The 27,391-nt window shown below is 42.7% G+C and overlaps 1 protein-coding gene across 2 annotated transcripts in view; it reads right to left on the bottom strand.

The window, feature by feature from the left end:
* The window catches only part of NYAP2 (neuronal tyrosine-phosphorylated phosphoinositide-3-kinase adaptor 2), a 234,901-nt gene that overhangs the window by 48,838 nt on the left and 158,672 nt on the right, over positions 1–27,391 (bottom strand). For both annotated transcript variants that reach the window (XM_061634458.1, XM_061634460.1), the window contains one exon: positions 257–469. In XM_061634458.1, coding sequence (XP_061490442.1) covers positions 257–469 — 213 coding nt within the window. The remainder of the gene's footprint in view (positions 1–256; positions 470–27,391) is intronic.

Raw genomic sequence — 27,391 nt, 5'->3', positions numbered from 1 at the left:
GTCTTCTCCTGTATGGAAGTGAAGCCTATCACAACTCTGATCCCCTGTTCAACCAACTGGGTTTTTAAGAATTCCTATCAAATGCTGAGAAAAAGCCCAGTTGTTTTTTGTGGATCCTGGATGAGTTCACATGTTACTATTCTCTCAATAACTAGTATTTCCTAAACAGCTAGATATTGTGCTACACGGCCCATAGCATCTGATCTAGAAGCTTGGTCCTTGCATATTTATTTTGTTCTTCTACACTCCCACTTACCTGAGCTATTATTTCCTGCCAACATGGTTGGACTAACAGAAGACCTTCCAAGTCTGCTAGATGCAAGTGGTGGTCCTGGTGTCCCATCCCATTCCTGAGCTTTTATTGACTCTCTGGAGGAAGATGTCCCATAGTGACCTCCTCTCTCTTTATTTTCCAGCTTTGGTAGTGGCTCAGTGCTGTGGCTCCTGATCTTCAGTTCATCTAACGGTTCTGCAAAATGTGCAAAGGTCACAATCCATTATGCAGTGCAAATTGATTACATCCACACTCTACATTTTTTCCAGTTTAGTAAGCTGTTAATTGAGCTCCACTGTAAATGCATGCCATGATCAACCGAGAGGCATAATACGTGAAGGTTTGAAACAGACTTTATTAAAATTATAGTTGTAATTGAACTTTGCATCAAATAGCAGAAGAACTCAGAAGATAGAAAAACTACAGGATAGGTAGAATTAGATCTAAAAAATATTTAATGAAACCATAGAATGTGATAATATAAACATATATTTACAGGAAAGCGTATGTGTGATTTATTATTGACGTTTATTCCATAGGAGAACTCCTATGTTTGTTTTCTAGAGAATATGCTCACAATTTGGCTCAGATGTGCTTAATCAGTAGGTTTAGGACTACCTAACCATGCTGGATTGTGGCTTTTGTTGTCTGCTTAATGCAGGAGTCACCAATGTGGTGCCCGTGGGTGTCAGTGTGTCCCACCAGTACTCCCTGTGGTGTCTACAAAAGTACATATCCTCAAACATCCACAATACATGAGAATGCGTTCTTCCTACTCAGTTCCTGTTTGCCCTGTTTCAGCCTGTCCTACACTGAACACGTTCCCCCGATATGCCCACATTGGAAGCCAACATTGGACACCTGCCCTCCCTTCTGTTCTGAACCGAGAAGAACTGTAAAGAGCTTTTCTCTATGAATGATCCAAGTGGTGAGTGATGTAAACACCTTTTCTCCATTGATGGGGGCGGGGCTGATGAGGGGCATGCCCACACCATCTTGTGTTCCTGTATCTTTTCCTGCTTTTTAGATACAGCGACCATTTGGTGTTATGCCACACCCCACAGCAGCCTTTTACGCTATGCCATGCCCCCATAGCAGCCTTTTTGTGACTGGTGTCAATGGGACTTTCTCAAAAATATGTCAACTGGCCCATGGAGGTTGACCATTCCTGGCTTAATGCTACTCCTTTCAGAGATTTCCATGTGAGAAACTCAATTTGAAATACTTTGTCTAAGTCAAGTTAATGTGGTGTGCTCCAGATAGGGAAAGGGGAGAAATTTGATTTGGTTCGCATTTAAAGACAAATCTATGCAATTCTCACTTTCCAAAACAATATGAGAATTGAAATGAAGCCATCCTTCATAATTTGGATTTATCCGAATTTTGTGATGCAGATCACCAGCCAAACACTGTTTACAAAATGCATAAATCAGGGGATAATGTGCATAAAAATGGATATAAGTGAAAATAAATTATAAAATGCAGTATATTCAGAGAAATTGTTGCAAAAATGTGTATGTTAGTCAAAACTATATACAAAAATGTGTTTATTAGAGAAATCTATACTAAAATGCTGAAGAAGTTTATGATGATTTAAAAAAAACCCAAATTGCTGCAGAAACGTGAAGAACTGAATTTCAGATTGGATGTTGATGATGATGATGATGATGATGATAATTTACCCACCCTTCACCCTAGGGTTCCAGGGCAGGTTACAACAGTTTAAAATACATCATTAAAACAATAAAAAACAACTTAAAATCACAACATCACAAAACAGAGTGGATCCTAAAAATTTACATCTCAGGTGTCAAAGGCCAGGGTATGAGAAACTGAGAGAATCAAAATTGACAGATCTTTCCATCCCTACCTCCAGATGTTGTTAAACTACAGCTCTAATTATCTTTGACTCTTGGCCCTTCTGGCTGGGCTGATGGGACGTGGAACCCACCAACCTCTGAAGGGCACTGCATTGGCTATCCCTGGTCTAAGTGAACCATCAAACATCCCAATTAATACCCACCAAACTAACATCAGCAAGCCAAAAATGCTGCACCATATTCAGCCATGCACGGTATCAAATGTTGGAAGAAATAGGGTCCATGAGTTTTCTATAGTGATATCAGGCTTTTTTAAATTTTAAAACAAATATATACAGCTTTCTATTCAGAGAATTTCAATAACTCTTTGAGTTCTCTCTTGGGAGCAGCCTGTTGCTTTTTTCACTTTTTCCTCTGCTAGGCGCATCAATATCATAGGTGGGAAAAGACACTTAGTTCAAATGGAGCCCTGACATCCTAACTGCGTGGGTGAGACCACAAATACGATTGACTCATCCTAAATTAGACTTAGATGAATACCCTATTGTCTGTGGCCTAATAGCCTTACATGGTCTTCTGCAGTTCTAACTCTCTTGTGGACTAGAAGCATGCACAAAGGGGAGTTTTCAAAGATAACTGCAAAGCTTAACAGGTATCTCTCATTACATGAATTCATGCCAGAATGATTGTTCAACGTGTGCTCCTCCCCCAGATTTACCTACAGAACAAATGCATTAAGCTTCAGAATAAAACATGTAGGTATTAAATGCACTTCCAATATTCACAAAAATCTAGTGATAGGTGAATCCTGGTTTTATAGACATTTTACAATTGAATCCAATGGAAATTGGAACCAAAGGAATAGAATCACACACTGTAACTACTTCTTTAAAAAGTATGAGAGCAGGTATTGGGGGTCAGGATTGGACCAAGACCTGAGTGGTGTTCTCTTTGCCAAATCCCCCCTGAACTAAATCAACCTCCTCAAGTTGCACTGGGGTATCTATATGTTTTGTCCTATGGGGCAAATAGATGCTTGGTGGGGAGAGAATTTAGATTGTGAAACTGTCATGAGGGAAGGGGGTTAACACTCCCCTGCTCCAGCACCACAACTGCAGAGCCACACTGCTCAGTTTTATGTGTGATATATAGGCTTTGTTCTGTTTTTTGCTAGTTGTTTCAGGAGGTTTCATTGAACATCATTATTGTATTTTTATTGGTTTGATGTAACCTGCTTGGAGATGTTGATTATATTAAATGGTATAAATTGTTTGTAAATAAACAATTTATAAAAAGTTCAGCTCCTTCCCAATTTGCTTTTATGCTTAAAATATTAGCATTGGCATAAATATTTCATATGTTGCCTGTCCTCCCATAAGAACCCAGGGTGGTTATGCAACATCATTAAAAAAACTCACAATCTTTGCAATAGTGTAAAGATCTAAAAATACATCTCTAAAATGTAGAAATATAACCAACAACAAGCAGCTGAATTTGGTGACAATTCATCTCACCAAAGCCACTGCTTCCTCTAGTTTGACCCTAGACTCATGTTTTGCAGCATCTCACCACAGAACAAAAAAGCTAGTTGAGGTGCACATCAGTGTGAAGTCTCTTGTAATATTAGCCTTGCAAAATAGCTTCCCTGGTTGGAGGGCTGAACCAAGAAATGGATGGAAAGGATGAAGGGGGCACTGGAATGGGTTTTATTATATCCAACATATCCTCCAAGGAACTCATGGTGGCATCCCCACACAACTCCCCACACACACATTTTATCCTCACCATAACCCCATCAGGTTGTTTATTATTATTATTATTATTATTATTATTATTATTATTATTATTATTATTATTATTATTATTATTATTATTATTTATTTCTACCCCGCCTTTTGGTCAAAAGGCCCTCAATGCGGCTTACAAAAAATAAACATAAATATAAAAATACATCAATAAAAACAATACAATTTACAAAAAGCAGCAATTACAACATCCAATAAAATACATTAACAAATCACAAAGCAAAAATCCACTCCTCTCTCTTCTTGGCCTTCTAAAAAGGGCCCAGGAGAAAAGATGGGAGGCAAACGCCCATCTCCAAACCGGCAGAGACCCACACAAAGCAAGAAAAGCCCCTCTAGAAGGAACAGAGAGAGGAAGCTGGCCCAGCAATGGCGGACGAGGGAAACAGCAGTGGAGTCAACACCGTCCCAGGAAACGTGTCTCTCCGGCGAACCTTCCCAGTCTAGGCTCAAGGCACACTCTCCTCCGCACTCCCAGCACATCCGATAGGCGAAGAAGCAGGACAAAAGCTTGAGCAGGAGGCTGAAGATGGCCATGCCGGCGCTGAAGCGAGTGGTATCGAGCAGTGAGGAAGGGTGAGAGACAGTGTCTCGCTGAAGATCACACAGTGAGCTTTATGGCTGACTGGGAATTTGAACCCTAGTCCCTAACCACTACACCACAGATGGAAGAGACAGCATAGCTGGGAGCAGAAGAAGCAACACTGAATGTGAGCAGAAAGGGGCCGCTGGAGTAAAATCAGTTGTATAAAAGAAGGGGGAAGAGAGAGAGAGAGAGAGAGAGAGAATGCAAAACTGGTCCTAGTCCAGGTAGCAAAGATTTCTACTCCCCGTTCCAAACAGTTTAGCCCACTATGCAGAACATTTCCCCAATACACCACTGGAACTCTTTGGATGAAATGTTGCATAGATCATCAGTACTGTTAACATCAGTACTGTTAACCAACAGTTAACAGTACTGTTAACATCAGTACTGTTAACCAATTCTCAAGACCTTTCTTGCGCACCAAAATCAGTCTGCAGTTGACAGGACAGTTCATAATATATTTGCATGACAAGCTTCATTTTTGAGGTTATCTAAAAACTAATAAAGCTAAAAGAAATGAAACTGTCTGGATCAGTCTGCCATCTCTCACCATCCATTCTTTGCCCAAAGAACATTGTTATTGGATGATATTTATCAGGAACACAAAAGCAGAACCTTAAAAACATTGCTGTTTTCCACAGCCAGGGGAAATTACATTTCCAGAGAGCGTCATTATGGAGACCTCTCCATTGTCTGTATGTGTAGAAATGAACTGTTTCCTGTTTTAATATTCTCTGATGAATATGAAAAGATGATTTGGTGTGCCCATGCTTTGAAAACGCCTGCAACATTTGGAGCAGGCTTCTTTTCAGTGGGCCAATTCATCACACCTCGACAAATAAAGTTTTGCAAGTAATAATAAAGTTTCAGCTCAGATGGAGCAGCTAGAACAATATAAATTATTATACAGCCACAAGAGCTGCCCAATTTCCCTGCTTTTGAAAGTTTGATAGAAATCTCTGTTGGCTATAGGTACATTCTTGAATTGCAAGAGTTTTATTTTGCCTATTTGTGAATACTATATCAGAGGAGAACCTAGGTTTTTGCATTAATCTGCAGATTTTTTATATTAAAAATACCCATGAAAAATCATATTCAAATACATAGGGCCATGTCCAGTGCTGCAGCTCCTCTAGAGCAAAGGTCTTCGGTGTATGCAATGGTACTTTCTCTTCCTCACCTGTACCCTCCAGCCCTCTGCATGCCCTCAAAATATGCTGTGGAGCAGTTTTGGGGGGCACACAGGAGGACAGGAAACATAAGTCTGATTGCATGGCATTGGATACAATGCTTTGTACTGAATCACAACATACATATTTCAAAATGTAGCTTATCTCAATGTACACTTTTCTAAATATATTCTATCATAAAATATGCATTTTGTTACATAGTTTGGAACATTTTTTGAGCCAAGAACTATATCACAAATTTTGGAAAAGTGCATGTTGGAATTCACAGAAATCGAATTCCTCCAGTACCTCTTGTCTGTTGCCAGGCTTTTAAATGAATACCAGGGACAGGTTGAGTTTGATGGGGTTTATGATGGGAGAGGACATGTAAGCTCTGTACAACCTAGGAATTCCATTTAATAAGCTACAGCTTAAAACAAAAGCAAGCTGATAAATCAAAGCTGCGGAAATGCTTTATCTAAAATTCTGTCATTGAAATGAATACACGCTGTCTAGTCTGTCTCATATGCCTCTTAAGCACATGTTAATCCCAAAGCCTAGCTCATAAGAGCTGAGTGACAAACAGCAAAAATATCTTTTTAGGAGGCAAAAAAAGTGCAATTGAAGGAACTGTAAATGAGGGCAAATCTCAATCTTCTACAAGTGATCCAAAATGTATCAGATGACATGCATGCATGTATTATTCATTCATCTTTGCCCCCGTCTGTTATAAATGTAAATAAATCATAAATCACCTTTAGATTAGAAAGCATTTTTTTTATTTAGGAAAACAACCAGGGCCAGTTTTTCCAAAGTCCATTAATAATCCTCAAGGTATTTTCAATTAGTACTGCAAAACAAGGTCACACTGACCCAGGCTGCAACTTAGCATGCTGAATGGCTCTTGAGCCTTACAAATTGGTGCATTCCTGAGCTATTCTTTGCATGGTTCCTGAGGAGCCCCCTGGAAGCTGATTTATATGACGATTCACTACATGGGAAATCACAATTTTTCTTTGTTCATGGGTTTTTGGAATGATAAACCAATCTTATAAACGCTACCTCTTGTGTCAGTATCATGGTTCAAGATGTTCTGGCTCTAGCAGCTTGACATTGATAATTTCATTATTAAGGACATATGGGCTTTGTGGAATTCTCTCTCCATGGAGATCAAGCACTGACTGTTGGGTGCTTCCACTGACAATTAAGAGCACCCCTCTATAACAAAGCTTTTCCTGACTGTTAATACCGAGCTCCTGGCTTTTCTGGCTATTGTAACTGATACTTTTTTTGTTATCTAATTGTTATATTTTGTTATATGCATTTTGTTATATGTATTTCTTTTAAATAAAAAGCAGTATACAAATGATTTTCATAAAAAAAAAATACATCAATACATGGTGACTTTATCATGCACGCTATAGGTATGAGAATCAGCCCCAAGTTTCTTAAGGATAGGTTTTCAAAAGAGAAAAAAAAATCGTTTTGGTTCTCCAACTGTGCTTGGGAGGTGCAACTTGTTTAAACAGAATACAGCAGCTCGATTGTATGCCAGCCTTCCCCAACCAGGTACCCTCCAGATGTTATGAACTGCAACTCCATCAACTTCAGATGGCTGAGGTTGATGGGAGAGGGCACCAGGTCAAGGAAATGTGTGCTGCCGCCTGGAGCACAGAAAGATGCTGGAATTGTGCTTGTGAGGCTTGGATACAAGATTCGACAGTTGTAATGCTTATATCAAATAAGAAAAAAGTGTTAGGTGCATTGAATTCCTTCCTGGCTGAGATCCTGCCTCACCTATTCAGTCTCCCAAACCATCTTCCTCCCACCACTGACATAGCAACACTACTCTGATCTGCTTTTCTTTGTTTGTCTTTGTTACAGCTTGCATTTTCTTTGGTAGAAATGGCAAGGTTTTCTCATATGCCTTGCATTGAATGTTCTCATTCACCTCAAGGAATCAACGTAAATGATTGTGAAGGATAAGAGTCCAAACTAGTGTTCTGCCAAATTTTCAAGAAGTTCAGTCCTTGACACAAGAGGGATGCTTTTGATGGACTGAAAAAAAGCCTCTCAAGATCTCCAGCTTCAGTGGTCTGTCATTCTTTTGTTGTGTCTATTTGCATCCGTGACAGGTTATTCTTAAAGCACCAATTTAGGGATCCTTTCTTCTTTTCTGCATGATCCCAGCCAATCAGGAATATGTAGTGAACATGATGATGTCATGTCTATGTTATTATGTCACTGACAGCAAATGAAGCCTCTCTCTCTGTCTCTCTATATGGGAGGAAGAAGACATGCATCCCTGTTGCCCAGACAACAAGGTGACGCTCCATTTTGCCATGTTGCCATGGTGATCTAATCTCCTACCAGAATTGCACTGCAAGGTTTTTACCCCAGTCTAGAAATCCAAAGTATGTCATGTACAGTTATTCAGAACTAGTGTGGGCAGAAAATGGATGTGGAAAGCCTGCTCACATATCAGCCTGCCCATACCCAGAGGCCATCTTCTGATGCTTTTCTCCATGTGCTCCTGCAATTGGAAGTGAAATGGGTGGCAGCCATGGAAAGGACATTTTTGGCTGTGCTGCCCCTTGGCAGGAAAGTCTTTCTCCGAGGAAAGTCACATTCTGCCTACATGAGGACTTGTATATTCCTCAAGGTCTTTAGAATTATTTTAGTTACTTTCCTGCTGCTTTTTGAAAACTGTTTCCTGAGTTCTAATACTTTTTGGATCATACTTTGTGGTTTTTAACATTTTGTAAATCTCCCTGGAACCTCTGATGGAAGATGATGTAAAAGTTATGTTATATATATAAATAAGTAAGATCCCACTGAAAGTAAAGCAATGCAGAGTAGTGCTCTGTAAAAATAAATTACACTCAAAAATTCTGGAAGCCAAGCAAAAAAAATAGTTAAATTCTCATGGGTGTGGTGAAGGATTTTAGATGTGCTTAACTTACTTTTCATTCACTAGAAAAGACAGTAATGCTGGGGAAAACAGAAAGGAGTAGAAAAAGAGGAAGACCAAACAAGAGATGGATTTATTCCATAAAGGAAGCCACAAACCTGAAATTGCAAGATCTGAACTGGGTGGTTTACAACAGATGCTATTGGAGGTCGCTGATTCAAAGGATCGCCATAAGTCGTAATCGAAGGCACATAACAACAGCAAAACTTACTTTTCAGATGGCTGAGGGGTGTTTGTGGGTGTCCTTCATTTCATTCTACAAATCACCTCACCACTGGCCTGCCCTCTAAGAACACTCCATCCATGCTCCAAGTCAGGCAGCCAACTGATCTAGATGAGGGACCAGCCTTCCTGGGTGCCTGTGCTTCAATGAAATCCCAGGGGAAGATATCATGAGGTAACTCCTCCCATGTGTTTTTTCAGATCAGGAAGTGCAGACAGCCAGGGAAGCTGCAGAATGCTGCAAAATGTTTTAAGGAAAGCACATACACTACCCTGACTACCTCAAAATGATACGGTAAGCTCAAAGCCCTGCACCCACTGAAATGCTAAATTCTCAAGCGTCTAGAGAATGAGGCAGAAAAATGAAATTCTCTTTTGCAAGGGGAAGAAACCCTGTGAGAAACTGGAGGGCAGATTTTAGCCCAGCACTAATGCAGATGGATGACATCCCTGTCTGGCTATGCATTCGAATGGGGATGGCATTCATTCACACATCATTGCTTTCAAAGGGAAGCACACCCACCTGAAGGCACATCCTTATTCCCATTCTGCCCTGATTAATTACATGCAACTAGATTGGGTGAGGGAGCATCACTTTGGTTTCCTTGACTAGTGACACATGCTCCTTCTCCCTGCCGATAATTTCTTACCCTCTCCAAATGCTCCTTTTTGAAATTTATTATTTCTTTATTTCTTTATTGCATTTGTATACCTCCCCATAGTCTGGGTGGTTTACAACAATTGAAATGGAAATGGCTTGCCTTCAAGTCGATCCCGACTTATGGCGACCCAATGAATAGGGTTTTCATGGTAAGTGGTATTCAGAGGGGGTTTACCATTGCCTTCCTCTGAGGCTGAGAGGCAGTGACTGGCCCAAGGTCATTCAGGGAGCTTCATGGGTGTGTGGGGATTCAAACCCTGGTCTCCCAGGTCGTAGTCCAACACATCAAAAAGAAACATAAAAATTTAAAAACACATTTTTAAAAAGCAATTTACCCTACATTTCACACTAATCCACATGTATTTTGCATATAACTTCAGATAAGACCTGAATGAGCCCTAATTAAGTTGATTTGATTCAAGGACCCAACCTTTGAATACATCCTTTGATTTCCTAACCCGCAGCCACTGCCAGCTGCTACCGCCATCTTTTCAGTTATCCCTTCTTGATAGGCTTTACCTGCTGCTACTACCACCATTGGTACCACTATCTAGATCATATGGGACACAATAAAAAAAAATAGTTGAGTCAAAGGGCTTAAGTGCACTTAACTCTCTGGGGGATTGCCATGGCACATATGTACACAATATGTTTTAAATGGCAATTGTAAGGAAACAACTATAGCAACTCTTTCATATGCAATGCAGTTTGATTGTAATATTCAAGGATCTCTGCATTCATTAGCAAATTGGCAGAGATCTACATACCAGCTGCAAATCAAATATATTATTCTGCAACATTTAGATGCATATCATAGTTTTAAAAGTGCTAAATATCAAGATTCACATCTGTAAATATTAAATATTATTTTATTTTTAAATTTGAAAAAGAGAACAGGCCTCTATTCTATATATAGATATTGTTTCTCCAGAAAACATATAGGGATAAATTACTACATTTACTGCAACTAGAGTAAATGTATTATATACCTTATTGTCCAAGCACAGACATTTTAGACATTTTCTAGCATTCTTAGAGATAAATCTGTTCTTCAGTAGGAGTGAAATGGAGCCTTCAACCCACATTTTCCCAAGGTATTACTTGCAATTTTGAATCAAGGTATTCGGCAACTGCAGTGGCAGATTTGCATTCTATAAAGTAAATGCTCAGTTAATGAAACCTGGTATGGGCTGCAGTATAAATGTATAGGCCAGGATTCAAACTACTTCAAGCTACTTGAAGCTTGTCCAAAGGCTTGGATATGCCTGCTCCCCAGTGAAATTGTTGACTTTTCTCCCCCTTTGAAAGACATGCCATATGTCAAACTGCTTTTAGAAGCTCCCCCTGCATCAGAAGATGTTTCCCATGAGGGCAGCTAATCTTTGATAAACACAAGTATCATACCTCCCTGCGTACATGGAATTTGTTGCACAATTCTGTAGATCCAGACCATATATTTGAACAAGTGGTGTGGTCACAACTGGGACCCGGGGCTGGTATATTTGGGCATCTGCCATGGCTCACACTACTACAGGGGACCCACTGCTGAAGCCTCATGTATTCAATGGTTTTGACCCTCTGTCACCACTAAAGAACTATAAGGAGATTGCAGAGAAGCTGAATGAATTCTTTGCATCTGTCTTCACAGTGGAAGATATAAGGCAGATCCCTGAACCTGAACTAACATTTGCAGGAAGGGATTCTGAGGAACTGAGACAAATAGTGGTAATGAGAGAGGAAGTTCTAGGCTTAATGGAAAATATAAAAAATGACAAATCACCGGGCCCGGATGGCATCCACCCGAGAGTTTACCAAGAACTCAAATGTGAAACTGCTGATCTGCTAACTAAAATATGTAACTTGTCCCTCGGGTCCTCCTCTGTGCCTGAGGACTGGAAAGTGGCAAATGTAATGCCAATATTCAAAAAGGGATCCAGGGGGGATCCCGGAAATTACAGGCCAGTTAGCTTAACTTCTGTCCCTGGAAAACTGGTAGAAAGTATTATTGAAGCTAGATTAACTAAGCACATAGAAGAACAAGCTTTACTGAAGCAGAGCCAGCATGGCTTCTGCAAGGGAAAGTCCTGTCTCAGTAACCTATTAGAATTCTTTGAGAGTGTCAACAAGCACATAGATAGAGGTGATCCAGTGGACATAGTGTACTTAGACTTTCAAAAAGCATTTGACAAGGTACCTCACCAAAGACTTCTGAGGAAGCTTAGCAGTCATGGAATAAGAGGAGAGGTCCTCTTGCGGATAAGGAATTGGTTAAGAAGCAGAAAGCAGAGAGTAGGAATAAATGGACAGTTCTCCCAATAGAGGGCTGTAGAAAGTGGAGTCCCTCAAGGATCGGTATTGGGACTTGTACTTTTCAACTTGTTCATTAATGACCTAGAATTAGGAGTGAGCAGTGAAGTGGCCAAGTTTGCTGACGACACTAGACACTAAATTGTTCAGGGTTGTTAAAACAAAAAGGGATTGCGAAGAGCTCCAAGAAGACCTGTCCAAACTGAGTGAATGGGCAGAAAAATAGCAAATGCAATTCAATATAAACAAGTGTAAAATTATGCATATTGGAGCAAAAAAAAATCTTAATTTCACATATACGCTCATGGGGTCTGAACTGGCAGTGACCGACCAGGAGAGAGACCTCGGGGTTGTAGTGGACAGCACGATGAAAATGTCGACCCAGTGTGCGGCAGCTGTGAAAAAGGCAAATTCCATGCTAGGGATAATTAGGAAAGGTATTGAAAATAAAACAGCCGATATCATAATGCCGTTGTATAAATCTATGGTGCGGCTGCATTTAGAAAACTGTGTACAGTTCTGGTCGTCTCATCTCAAAAAGGATATTCTAGAGTTGGAAAAGGTTTAGAAGAGGGCAACCAGAATGATCAAGGGGATGGAGCAACTCCCTTACGAGGAAAGGTTGCAGCATTTGGGGCTTTTTAGTTTAGAGAAAAGGCGGGTCAGAGGAGACATGATAGAAGTGTATAAAATTATGCATGGCATTGAGAAAGTGGATAGAGAAAAGTTTTTGTCCCTCTCTCATAATACTAGAACTCGTGGACATTCAAAGAAGCTGAATGTTGGAAGATTCAGGACAGACAAAAGGAAGTACTTCTTTACTCAGTGCATAGTTAAACTATGGAATTTGCTCCCACAAGATGCAATAATGGCCACCAGCTTGGATGGCTTTAAAAGAAGATTAGACAAATTCATGGAGGACAGGGCTATCAATGGCTACTAGCCATGATGGCTGTGCTCTGCCACCCTAGTCAGAGGCAGCATGCTTCTGAAAACCAGTTGCCGGAAGCCTCAGGAGGGGAGAGTGTTCTTGCACTCGGGTCCTGCTTGCGGGCTTCCCCCAGGCACCCGGTTGGCCACTGTGAGGATGCTGGACTAGATGGGCCACTGGCCTGATCCAGCAGGCTCTTCTTATGTTCTTATGTTCTTATTTGAGGTCAGAGGACAATCTGGACAAGGAGCTTTCATTCTCCCAGATCAGAAGAGAACAGATTCAAAGGACTCTTTCCTGGTGTGGTTCCTGTCACCCCCTTATTGTAAGAGCCAAAAATGACTGAATAAGGCAACAGTCAATTTGTCATAACCCTGGAATCAGATTTCCATTCTTCAGGGGATGAGTAGAAGACTTCAAACCAGAAGGGGAAGGGCATGCAGGGCCAGCCCCAGAAGTGCTTCCACAAGATGAGCTGGGGACAGTACCCCTCCATCCTAAGGATGTGGTATTGCTCTCCTTGGACTCACAGGACTTCACTGCAGAAACCCCAGTGAGATCAGAGACTCCCCTGCTTAGTTGTAGTAGGAGACTACTGGAACGCCAGTAGTAGGAACTTAACTGCTCAGTTGTAGTAGGAGACTACTGGAGGCCCCTTTAACTAAAGAAGCACCTTCTGGGGCAGATGGGGCTAACAATCGGGATGTAGGTGCTACCACTACATAGGGTTCAGTTTGATGCTGAAGTAATAGCACAGCTCTGTGTTCCTATAGCACAGCCTGAATCCTACTTCATCCTTGCCTAAAGTTTCAGAAAGCCTTTCCTCTCTACGGAAGCAACAGTTTCTTTATCTATATGTAAGAACATAAGTAGAACCTGCTAGATCAGGCCAATGGCCTATTTAGTGCAGCATCCTGTCTTCACAGTGGTCAACCACTGTGGAAAGGCCACAAGAAAGATATGATCACAAGAGGCCTCTCCCCTCTTGTGGTTTCCAGCAACTGGTATTCAGAAGCATACTGCCTCCCACCTACGATAAGAAGCTTTCTGCCAGTGATCTGTCCATGGTTCTGATAAGTTTTGCCTAGTTCTAGCCTGATACTGCTCTACCAACAGAGTCTAGGGCTCTGAGCACATTAGTCGCCTACAGCAAAGTGCTTCCTTTGGGCTCACCGGGAGGGGAAACGGGTTGATCTGCAAATCGGTTGTGAAATCTGCCTGAAGCTGAATTCAAAAACAAACAAACCTTGAGCTGATCCCATCAGGATTTAGAGAAAAAAGGGGCAGAATTGAACTAGCGTTGCATGCCCCTGTTTTCAGAAGAGAGGTGGAGACGCACTGGAACCGGCACAACAGTAAGTGTGTCTCTACCCTTGATCTTGCTGACTTTGACCTGTTGTAGCTTACCTTCATGTTGCCTATTGAAACCTGACCTTGATTAGCATGACTCCAGCACTGACCCCTGTGCCATCTGGTTAAGCGGTACCACAACTGTAGCCCATTTCCCTGGAGATCAGAGCCCAGCTGGAGCAAGACAGGACAAGCCCCAGGCCCTGCTCCTCCTCTTCAGTGTTGCTGCCTATTTATCCACCCCCTCCAACCTTGCTAGAAAGAAGAAAGATCAGGAGGCTTCTGGACACTGCTATGGATTGGACTCTGAGGGAGAGGGGAGGTGAACAATCAATGGTGATGGTGCTAAGGGATGATCCCACTCAGGATGAGGGTCCCAGTAAGAATATATTGCCTAAAGCCCCTCCCCTCAAAATCTGGAGTTGATATAGTCAGAATGTTCTAATTTTCATTGTGGCCCCATCTGCACTATACATTTAAAGTGGCATTATGCTACTTTAAACAGTCATGGCTTCCCCTAAAGAATCCTGATAACAGTAGTTAAGAGTGCTGAGAGTTGTTAGGAAACCCCTATTCACCTCATAGTGCTACAATTCCCAGAATTCCCTGGGAAGAGGGATTGATTGTTAAACCACTCTGGACGTTGTAGCTCTGTGAGGGGAACAGGGATCTTCCAACAACTCTTAGCACCTTTAACAAACTTCAATTCCCAGGATTCTTTGGGGGATGCTGTGCCTGTTTAAAGTGGTATGATATTACTTTAAATGTATAGCGCAGATAGGGCCTGTGTCTCATTTTCACTCTGAGAAAGTGTGAGTGAGACAGAATACGTTATATGAACCTGCCTCAAACCAAGTCAGAGCATTTGGTCCATCTGGGCCAGGATTATCAATTCTGATTGGAAGTTTCTCTGGAAGGGATGCTTTCTTCAGCCCTCACACCCAAGGACCCTTTATGGTTGAAGATGCCAGGGATTGGGATCTTCTGTATGCAAAGCATGTCCTCTACCAGTCAATTACAATCCTTCCTCCAAAGAGTGTGTGTGTGTGTGTTCGAACCTGAGAAGGATTTATTGGAGGGGGGGGCAGAAATCAATGATACTAAAAAAATCCCTCAGAACATCATCAGTATCATATAATACACATTGACAAGTGCCTCACACTTCCAAGCCTAAGAATGTTAGTACCATTTACTTAGTGTAGCTTGGGAAATTCACAGTAAATTAGTTTCATCTAAAAGATTTTGTTTATCATGGCCCTGAATGTGGCCCTCTACTCTTTTAGCCCTCTCTAATGGAGCAAAGCCTATGCACCAGACAGCATGTTCATACTGGCACACTGCAGACATTTGTTGTCTTTTCAGTCATTCCTTGTGCCGAGATTGTAACTTGTGGAGATCTGTTGGATAAATTGCAACTCAAGCTTGAGCAGTTGATTAAACAAAGAGGAAAAATAAAGAAGTCTATGTGCATCAATGTCAAATAGCAGCTGCCTAAAACAACATTAAATAAAAAGAAACCCCAAATTACAATTGTTATGTAATTATGTTCTTTTCACTGATTCTGTATCCTCTTGCTGCATGAAGACAAATTGATTTTTTTAATGATGATATGATCCTAAATTCATCAAAGAGAAGCAAACACAAAATCGGACTCCCAATGAGGGTGCTATTCAATACTGGTGTTGTTTTGTATCCATGATAGTCCTGTGCAGACATCACATTGCATGTGCGTTCATTTTGTATGTGGCTGGAGCACTGAATGACTGTACACACGTTCACAGTCTACAGCAGAACTTGAATAAACTTATGATTGCAGACATTTGTTCACTTGTATATACACTTAGCTGTGTGAAACACTGAACATGTAGCAACATCAATTTAAGCATTGCTCTTACCCCCCTCTCTCTCACACACACACTCAGAAGAAGATTCAAGAAAGCATATATGGGGAAAGGAGATCTTGGGAGATCTGCGATAAGCCAATCAAAATAGTACAGGCAAGTTAAACTAGATGACTATCATTGAGGTATGCATCTATCTACACTCTGAGCATGTAAGCTACCATTTTGTTGGTTTCCCAAACAAAGGCAAGGAAAAACATCTCTCTCCCTGCTAAGTGAACCCTGGGTATCTGAGCCTGACATGCACTCCCAGAGGACCCCAAGGCCTAGCAGGCCAAAAGGAGATATCCCACCTTGGTGACTCAACAACTCCGCTTAAAAAGAGTGTGACTCGCCTGGCAGCACAGAGCCTGTCTGGGCCTGTGCACCCACACCAAGGCCCAATGACCTAATCACCCCCCACCCTGGAGATCTCCTCTGTGGGCCCAAAGCCTTATATGCATTCCTGCCGATGCAGGAATGAATCCTTGAAGGAGCAAGCTGCTCCACCTCTGGTGTCTGCGTCTGTCAAAGCCCTCCATTCAGGGTGGTGTTGGTGTATGGCCTCTAGAGCAAAACCAGAAAGGTCCAAAGCTCCTCGTGAGTTGCCTTGCCATGCAAGCCTGAACTACTGCGGCCTTCGCGGCTTGCCCACTGCTACAGCTGGGCCAATATTGGGGGGAGGTGGATGGCTGTCAGAGCAAGGCAAAAAAAGCTACTGCTCCTCGAGAGAGCCATCTCACCACTCAGGCCTCCACCATTGCCACCTCTGCTGCCGCCTCTGGCCTCGACACTGCCGTCTTCAAGACCTAAGCCCTAGGAGGACAGGTGGGAGCTAGAAGCTAGCTGCAAGCATGACAAGAGAAAGGGGGTTTGGGAGGCAGCATAGCCTTAAATACTGGGCTGGCTTGCCTCCCCCTATTGGGCTCTACAGCCTATTGGATGCATTCCAGTGAGTCTCTTAGAAGCGAAGGTGGGTACAGCAAAACCTCCCCCTTTTAAGGAGGGAGCGGCATTGTGCAATTTGTCTACCCAGCATGTATTGTTGATCATTAGCATTTTGTAGCATTTCCTACATGATTATTTCTGACATTATCCCCACTGTAATACAGACTAGAATTCCATGTGGGAACTTGCTTAGATTGGAATGCTTAATTAAATGGGCTGAATGTGTGAAAAAATAAAATCAACATGCATGCCCTGATCAGTGAGACCCACCCAACGTACATTTAGGTAAACCCATGTATATACACTGACTGTATGTGCATTCCCATTCCTTCCTCTGTCACCACATCTTGGGTGGGATGGAGGCAGCTTTGGAGTCAAAAGGAGGACAAAGGAGGAGGCAAGGAACATGGTAGTTTAAAGGTCTCCGTTTCATGTCAAACAACCAATGGGAGGCAAATCACATCAGCAACCAAGTCAGCTGGCTCTCTTTCCTCTTCCCCACTAAGTTTGGTTGTTGGTGGAGGCATGTCACTCAGACCTAGAAACCTAAAGATTCTTATAATAAGTTCAAAGCACAGGGACCTAGTCCAGTGATGTGTATGTGCAGCAGCAGTCTAAACACCCATGGAGCCCCCTCTTGTAACTGTTGTGGTTGGGGAGCTCACCTTTCCCCCCCCACACACAATGACGATTCCATTTGAGGAAGGTCTGCAAATGTAAATGCATTTGTGGCTTAATGAATTAAGACACACTCATAACATTCTCAATATTAACCGGAGTGGGCTGAAGCCATATGATGCCCAGAAAACTCTGGCTTGATATTCCCTCATAACCTGTGTGGATATTCATCAAGGCCCACTACATGGGTGCTCTCATTTTGTATCTAGCATTGTGGAATGGTCTGCATATCACACAATTGCATATGATGAGTACAGTTCAAATTGGCAATACCCAGCATGACAGCATGAGACTCATCCAAATCCTAGTTCATTCATATATATCAGATTACAGTGTTATCATCACTTGGAATGAGGCCACAACACAAATGTCAAACATCCTAAATTATGAAGATATGGATTACTTCTATGTGAGTCAGGAATGCATTAAAGTTGCATGGAGGATGATGGTTTGTTCCTCGCGTTGTCAAAATAACAAGTGCCATGCTGTGCACAAAGCCCCCCTTCTGCACCATGGGTCCAATCTGGAGGAGGGCATCAGGCCAACCTTCCCGGGGTCGACCCAGGGATCACCTGTCCTGCCTTGGAGCCACTCCCAAATAAGTTCAGGGGCAGAGCCCAAATTTAATTAGGATTGAAAAAAACCTAGTTAAACTGATGGCAGGGCAAGGAGAGGGGGAGGGAGATGTTGCATCTTCTCCCCCACCCAACTGATAGTGGGATCAATTCTGCGCAGGATCATTCCCCCCACTCATCAGCTGACAAGGAGAGAGAGTGATCCTGTGTGATGCAGGTTTGCAAGAAGCTTTCCTGCAGGCAAACCCCTTGCAGACCAGCATAATGGAGGTTCGCTCCCTTTGCTCAACAGCTGATGAGTGGAGGAAGGGATCCTGCTTGCAAACTGACCCCCACAGAGTGCTTGCAAACTACCCTGACAGTATTGCTGCTTCTGCTCATCAGTTGATGAGCGCAGGGAGTGAACCTGCGTGATACTGGTTTGCAAGGGGCTTTAAGCCTCCAGGAAAATCCCTTGCAAACCAGCATTGCACAGGATCCCTCCCTTGGCCCATGAGCTGATGAGCAGAGACTGTGATCCTGTGAGGCAACACTCAGGCAGGAAGGAGAGCCATGGCTACCTCTTCTTCCTGCCTAATGTCTTGCCCAGTGATATCCCTGGGTTGTTCCAGGTCATCCAATCTGACCCACAACAATCTGTTGGCCATTTCTGACTTTGTGGGTGGAAGTAGGTCAGCTTATTTTCTGAGCCAGTCTCTGGCATGGCAGGGCAAGAGCTTGCCCATCACTTTTCAACAGAACGGTAGCTGCATCGTTGATTGGATCCATCAGAAACCAGGTCTCATGCAGCTGTCATTGCTCAGCCATTGCAATAGGTGCCATTCAGTAAGAATTTAAATTGTTACTACTCTCCTTTAATGGTCTGAATGTTTGTCCATGTAGTCTGAGAGAACTGGGCCCAATGATTGAGCTCTGAGAACTTGCTCTCTTTTGGATGACCATTAAGAGTGATCAGGTTGTTGGGGAGGACCAAGGACCTTTGTACTCCTGGTGGCCCCCCACTTGTGAAATTCCCACAATTAAGTGGTTCCTACAGATTTTTTTAAAAAAAATTCCACCAAGCTTCCTACTGATTTTGTTTACTAGCTCCCTGATGTTTTTTATGATACATTCATTGATTTGATTTGCTTCTAATAATTATATCGTAAGCCGCTTTTGGGAGGGCTTGCCCAGAAAGGCGGGGTGGAAAGAGACATGAAAGAAAGTTGAAACAAAGATTGCCTGAAATGTTGTACCTCTGGCATTTCACCATATTGATGTATGCTTGGGGGTCTGGTGAACAGCAGGTCAATAGGTCCAGAAAGAATGTTCAAAGTTGGTCAAACCTGCTGGCCAAGTCTGCTTATACCTTCTTTCAGTTAGAGAGCTTGCAGACTAAGGCTGCAATCCAATACACACTTAGCTGGGAGTAAGTCCCACTGAACCCAATGGAGCTTACTTCTCAGCAGACATGTATTGGATTGCAGCCTAAATGACTGGTGGGCACTCTCTCAACAGTTGGGAAATAGCTGGAAGGTCATGTCTTTTCTGTTCTGAATGGGGACATACCTTTCTCTCCCCCACTCCATCTAAGGATGATGTACTCTAGAGCCATGTGTGTGTGCGCATGTGTGCGTGTGAGCGTAGGTGTGTGTGCATGTGTGAAAAGAAACAAAAGAAAATGCACTTTGAATTGGCTTTTGAGACAGATGCAGAGAGGGCCAAGGCCAATCAGATGGGTGGCCAAGAGGCTGATTTGGCCTGCGTCTCAAGCTCAAAGGGGCCCTCAAATTTAGACACTTGTTAATTGGTTTGGCCTTTCTTAAGTTTGATCTCTTCTTGCAAAGGAAACAAAACTCAAGTCACCATTGTCCCTGGAACATCTATCCGCACACACACGCACACGCACACGCACACGCACACACACACACACACCCCTTTTGTTCATCTTATTTCCCTAGGATCTTTGCAGACCATTTCTTCTTTCTATGCAAATATTACTGTTACCAAAAATTTCTTTAATGGACTTTACCGTAAGATCCATTTGGATGATTAGTGTGCTGTGTCAGTTCCTGAACAAGCCCTAAGTTCCCAATTCGCGATGAGTAATAATTGTAACGCTACTCTCCTTAATTTCCCTGCAGAGGTCTGTGATGTTCCTGCTTATAGTGTAAATATGGTAAATGCTGTTTATATAGAAGACATATGGTAAGTGGAGTGAAAGAGGAGGGGGGAGTACATGAGCAGTAGAATGCTGGATGATTGGCTGAGCGTTTGAATGGCTGGGAGTATAAATGGAAGAATGACAGTTGAATCTAGGTGGATGTTGGGAGTGTGGAGAAAGAGGTGTTTGAGGGTGGAGGTCAGGAGTGTGGAGAAAGTGGGAGTTGGAGTTCTGATTAATAATAAGTCAAGTACAAAACAGGAATAGATGAAACCATACGCTTGTGAAACATTCTAAAACTAATCTTGTTATTTCTGATATTTAATAAATACTTATTTGGTTTACCAAAGGCCTGATCCTTGGCTGGGGGATATACATACCAGAAGGGAGGGCAAGGTAATTACCAAGGCTGAACAGAAACAGTATCTAATGGTGGCAGCGGTGAAGGGAGGAATAATAACAATTCAAGTATCCAGAGCAACCCAGAGTTGTATGCGTTATCTATAAAGATACAAGGGGATTGGGAACAGCATAAGCACGCAGTCACAAAAGTAACCAGCTAGAGAGAGACTCAGGCAAAGTCTCTGGGAGTATTGGTTATAGGACGTGACTGGTGGTGCTGGCTAGCAGGGGAATCTAGTGAGATCTGTGCTAGAGCGGAGTGAGAAACCATATAAAGGACGGTCCGGACTAGTGGTATCCCTGGTGTTGCCTAGTGAAAGGCAGTAGCCACAAGCAGGTGGGAACCTGACAGGGAGAACCAGGGAACGACGTCACATGTGGTGGCTGTAGCGGTGGGATTCGAACCCTAGAAAGTTCCTAAAAGTGGTGTGGCTAAAAGATATAACAAATAAAGATTACTTGTGAGAGTGACTGGCAAAGAGTGTGTGGCAAAGTGCGAGTGAACTCCTAAAAACATGACTGAATATATAAAGATGAAAAGAGAGGAGATGGTGGAGAAGTGCATAACATTCAATTTACCTCACAAGGGTAAAGGGGTAGATGAATTGCGAGTAGCATTGATAGCATTCGCATCTGTTCAACAAAAACAACCTGTCAGAGAAGAGAACCCAGAAGGGTACTCAAGCAATCCCGCTTATATAGAGTATTTGAGAGAGAAGTTAAAGTTGGAAACTGAGAGATTGAGGATGGAAGGTGTAGAGAAGGAAAAACAGCGGGAGTTGGAAATTGAGAGAATGGGAATGCATACTGAAAGGATGAGAATGGGGTTTGAGGAGAGGGAGAAGCAACGAGCATTGGATGATGAGATACAGGTGGAAAAGTTAAAATCTGAAAGAGAGAAGTTTCATTTTGATGAAACAAGAAAGGACAGAAATGAAACCAAAATAAAGGTTACACCAAAAGATTTTGCGGTGTTTGAACCTGGACAAGACCCACAGATTTACCTCAACACCTTCGAAAAGGCAGCTCAGATGTGGGGGCTACGGAGGATAAATATATGCAATATTTATCAAATCTGATCAAAGGGGAATTGGCAGAGGTATACCAATATTTCCCCTCAGACAGGCCCATCACATATGCCGAGTTTAAAGAGGCAGTGTACAAAAGATTCAGACTGGGACCTGACTACTTTAGGAAGTTATTTCGAAACTGTCAGATCCAAGCAGGGAGGTCTTTTGTTGAACTGGGAGCAAAATTGATGGACATATTTGGAAAGTGGATGGGAAGTGCCAAAGCTCAGTCAGTGGAAGAGGTGAAAAGCCTCATGATACTGGATCAATTATACCATCAGTTACCACCAGAAATAAGGCTCCTTGTCAAAGACCGTTCCCCTACATCTGTTCAAGAGGCTGCAGAGTTGGCAGATCACTTTGCCTCCAATAGAACTGGCTGGGTGGGGAAAACATCAAGAGAGTTTAAACCCAGACCATATAATGGTGGCAGAAAGGATGTGGTACCACAGCGAGTGAGTCCTCCAATAAAGTCTGAAGGGCACAGGACACCCCAGAGTGGATCTGTGTACCCTAAAATGGAGGAGAAATTATGTTATAAATGTGGTAGACCGGGGCACCTACGTTTTCAATGTGAGGTTGCCAACCCCATTGGTAATCCTGCTCAGGGAAGGGCAGTGAAAACAGAACCAAGGGAGTTAGAAATGAAGAAGGTTCAGTTCTGCCAGATAAACTGGACAAATGTAAAAGACTTTGATTCAAGTCTGAGAGAAGAAGTGAGTGTGCAAGGGGCAAATTATTGGGCATTGCTTGATACTGGTGCCGCTCAGATGTTACTGAGGCCAGATTTGATAAAATCTGAGGAAATATTACCTCAGGAAACTGTGACAATCCAAGGAGTGAGGGGTGAACCAGAAAGCATACCCATGGCCCTGATAAAATTAAAGTGGAGAGGAAAGGAGGAAATATGTAAAGTAGGTATTAATGCCCAACAACAAGAACCAGTGATACTGGGAAGAGATGTTATGGGGGCACAAGGAAAAATATATGTGGTAACCAGACAACAACTTGGCAAAGCAACAGAAACCATGTTAACAGAGGCCGAAGAAAACAGGGTGGAACCTGTTATCGAGCCTAAGGTCGCCATAGCAACCCCTGGCAGGCCTGCTAAAAGAGACAAACTATATCGAATGGTCTCTAGTGAAGAGGCAGAGCAGTTCAGGGAAGAGCTGGATAAGGATGCAAGTTTGAAGCAAATGAAGGACCAAGCCCTTACACAAAAGATTCCCTTTACTGACAATCTGAGGAATCAAATTGTCTGTGAGAATGGGATTTTATATAGACTGTGGATGCCTGCTGAGAGAGAGAATGAATGTGAACCAGTGAAACAAATGATGGAAGTTGTGCAAAAGAATTTAAGTCAAGCTCAGCAGAAGCAGTTACTGGTATGATAGAACAGCCAGAGAACGTGTGTATGATGTGGGAGATATGGTTATGGCATTCATACCCAGGAAACACGATAAATTACAGGCCAACTGGGAGGGACCATATACCATAAGGGAAAAGCTTGACACAGTGACGTATGTGATAACCACAGACCAATTAAAAAAGCATAAAGTGGTTCATGTAAATATGTTGAAACCTTATCACACCAGGGATGCAAAGGTGTTGCAAGTTACCTTATTCCCTGAGGGAAGTGGGCCTGAACTTCCAGATTTGGTACAGGAAAGCAAAGCAAAAGGTGGGGTAGATCAATTGGAATGGTCGGAGGAAGTGAAGGAAGAAGTCAAGAAAGAGATTCTAAGAATTTAAAAAAATTATGGGGATCTCTTCAGCAATAAACCTGGCCGAACCAGTATAGCCAGACATTCAATTGATACTGGAAATCATGCCCGAATCAGATCTGTTCCGTACCGTGTGAATGGGAAAGTTTTGAATGAAATTAGAAAGGAGGTTGAAGACATGTTGGAACTAGGAGTGATCAGGGAATCCATCAGTCCCTGGGCCTCAAGTATTGTACTGGTTCTGAAAAAAGATGGAACCACAAGGTTTTGTATTGATTATCATTTAATCAATAAAATTACTGTCCCAGATGCGTATCCTATGCCTAGGGTGGACGCAATGTTAGAGCTATTGGGAGCAGCAACCATTATCTCTACCATAGATCTGTGTAAAGGATTTTGGCAGATGGAATTAGACGAGCAATCCAGAGCCAAAACTGCCTTCAGTACACCAGATGGGTTATATGAGTTTGTGACTTTACCCATGGGACTAAGGAACTCACCAAGTTCTTTTCAGAGACTAATTAATACTGTGTTGCGAGGCATGTCAGGTTTCGCAGTGGCCTATATAGATGATGTGGCCATTTTCAGCAAGTCGGTGCCTGAGCATGTCCAACACCTGACAGCAGTATTAGAGGCATTTAAGAAAGCACGGCTAACAATAAAAGCCAAGAAATGCCAGTTTGGGTTGAATGAAGTGATCTATTTAGGACATAAGGTGGGGAGTGGGAAAATAACCCCCTTATGGAGCAAAGTTGAGGCAATACAATCGTGGCCCATCCCCTTAACTAAGAAACAAGTTAGGGCATTTTTAGGTGTGGCTGGTTTTTACCGTAAATTTGTAAAAGATTTTGGGGAAATCGCAACCCCCTTGCATGAGCTAACAAGGAAAAAGTGTGCTGAGCGTGTGGTGTGGACGGATGAATGTCAAAAGGCTTTTGACCTTCTGAAGCAAGCCTTGTGCCAAGGGCCTGTATTAAGAGCACCAGATTACGAGCAACCATTCATCGTGGCTACGGATGCGTCAGACCTAGCGCTGGGAGTCGTCTTGCTACAAGAGAGAGGAGGTACCAGACATCCAGTGGCGTATCTTAGTCGCAAGCTGACATAGAGGGAGAAGAATTATTCGTCGGTCCAAAGGGAGTGCCTAGCGGTCGTGTGGGGACTGAGCAAGTTGCGCCCATACGTGTGGGGACGAAGATTTACAGTGACAACGGATCATCAAGCATTGTTATGGTTACAGACTATGAAAAATCATAACACTATGCTGCAGAGGTGGTCCTGGGCTCTACAAGATTACCAGGTGGACTTCAAGTTCATAAAAGGCAAGGACAATGTATTGGCCGATGGACTTTCAAGGCAGGTGGCTGGGACTGCAGTGACGTGACCCAGACGTGGGTGCAAAAAAGACATTTTCCCCAAAGAGACTTGTTTTTTATTGTTAACGCGTCGTATGAATCCTAGAGCAGGAATAATACTTTGCTGTTATTTTAAGGGGGGGGATGTGATGTTCCTGCTTATAGTGTAAATATGGTAAGTGCTGTTTATATAGAAGACATATGGTAAGTTGAGTGAAAGAGGAGGGGGGAGTACATTAGCAGTAGAATGCTGGATGATTGGCTGAGCGTTTGAATGGCTGGGAGTATAAATAGAATGACAGTTGAATCTGGGTGGATGTTGGGAGTGTGGAGAAAGAGGTGTTTGTGGGTGGATGTTGGGAGTGTGGAGAAAGAGGGAGTTGGAGTTCTGATTAATAATAAGTCAAGTACAAAACAGGAATAGATGAAACCATACGCTTGTGAAACATTCTAAAACTAATCTTGTTATTTCTGATATTTAATAAATACTTATTTGGTTTACCAAAGGCCTGATCCTTGGCTGGGGGATATACATACCAGAAGGGAGGGCAAGGTAATTACCAAGGCTGAACAGAAACAGTATCTAATGATGGCAGCGGTGAAGGGAGGAATAATAACAATTCAAGTATCCAGAGCAACCCAGAGTTGTATGCGTTATCTATAAAGATACAAGGGGGTTGGGAACAGCATAAGCACGCAGTCACAAAAGTAACCAGCTAGAGAGAGACTCAGGCAAAGTCTCTGGGAGTATTGGTTATAGGACGTGACTGGTGGTGCTGGCTAGCAGGGGGATCTAGTGAGATCTGTGCTAGAGCGGAGTGAGAAACCATATAAAGGACGGTAAGGACTGGTGGTATCCCTGGTGGTGCCTAGTGAAAGGCAGTAGCCACAAGCAGGTGGGAACCTGACAGGGAGAACCAGGGAAGGACGTCACAGGGTCTCTCAAAGGCTGCAACTCTTTCCTGTACAAAAAATTCATGTCATTATCCTCAGCTATGGATGAGAAAGGAGCGTGTGGAATGATTATGCCCTTACGTTTTCAAAAGATTTGAGGACTTAGGCATCCAACGATTTAGATCGTTTCAACATTTCAGATTCTTTTTTGGATGCAAAGTGAATCTTGGGTGTTATAGAATTTAATTATCTGTCAAGTGACATATACAGGAAGTTGAAAGTGACTAATCATATTAAAAATGGATACATTTCCATATCAGGCTACTGCCAGCGACTCAGGGATATTCCAGGCAAAAAAAAAAAAGCTCAAGTAAATATGCAAAAGCTGAAATCTTCATTCTAGTTCTTTTTCTGAGGAAAGCCTTGGTCCCTGCCATGGAAAGTAACAAGAGGGACTTGGTTTCCACATCCAGTGCAATGTGTGATGTCACCTCTCTGCTTCATCACCAGCCATGCTGCAACACAAAAAAACTCCTTCCACCAAATTAGCTTTACCGAGAAGCCCTCTTAGGATGAGGCTTCGTCATGGACTTTGGCATGGACATGGTGAATCTCTTTTTCATGGTTCACATTGGGGCCATATAAGGGAGGTCCAACCTGGTGATAGGTGGTGACTTTATTGCAACATTGAGCTGAATCCAGAGTTCAGGGTAAACAGGAGTGGGCTGCCTGCTTCCTATTCATACGGCCCTTAAAGGACTTTGGGGTTGATTGGAGCCAGCAAATCTCAATGCCTAGCTCCTAGTTACACTCCCAGGGTGATCGTTATGGCAGCAGCTAAATATGCTCACCCCAATATGCTCATCACAAATTGGGTGTTGGGTAAATGGTCTCCTATTGTAGCTGGATATTTGCTTATGCTGTACCAAACTATGAGTAAGCTATAACCAATTAAATTGTGAACAATGTTAATCCTGGCTATTGTCTTAGGATGGTTTCTTGCTCCTTTCCATACCCTAGTGCAGAATGTTGGAGTATGTCCCTGCCAGGGACCAATATGTTTCCCTGCCAGGAAAATAACCTTTTTACACTCCAGTACAAGGGTGGCCATGTGTCCTGCTTTACAAATGACAGTTCTGTCTGAAGGGCTGTCATAGACTTTGGTCTGGTCATTTCACTACCAGAAAGGGATTTTTTTTTATCATCTAGTATAAGCTGTCTGCAGGTTCTGTTTCTTTCTGTTTGGCTGAAATGTTTTCAAATCTATCAACAAAGGTATTTGTTTATTCATTTAAGGTATTTATTTCAGGAGTGAGCCACATTTGGCCTGGCATAGGTTCCAGTTTGGCTTTCAAGGCCACTTTCTCCAAATCACATCCACCTGCCCATTATTTGTGATATCAGATGTGGGTCTGGTAGTGATGCAGCTGGATTGACGGCAGGATTGGGGCACTTTATTGTGTAACTGATTCCTACAGAAATCACTGCAGTCACTGCCCCTTAGCTGAGTTCCCCATGGGACACTCCATTACATAGCCAGTCCTTGTAGAAAGCAGCTTTACTATGCCTACATTTGGTGCTTGGAAAGCATTGAGCACACAACCAGCTGTCTATCTGGCACTTGGG

Source organism: Rhineura floridana, chromosome 7, assembly GCF_030035675.1.
Source record: "Rhineura floridana isolate rRhiFlo1 chromosome 7, rRhiFlo1.hap2, whole genome shotgun sequence".
Classification (NCBI taxonomy): domain Eukaryota; kingdom Metazoa; phylum Chordata; class Lepidosauria; order Squamata; family Rhineuridae; genus Rhineura; species Rhineura floridana.
This window is presented reverse-complemented; position numbering and strand designations above follow the sequence as displayed.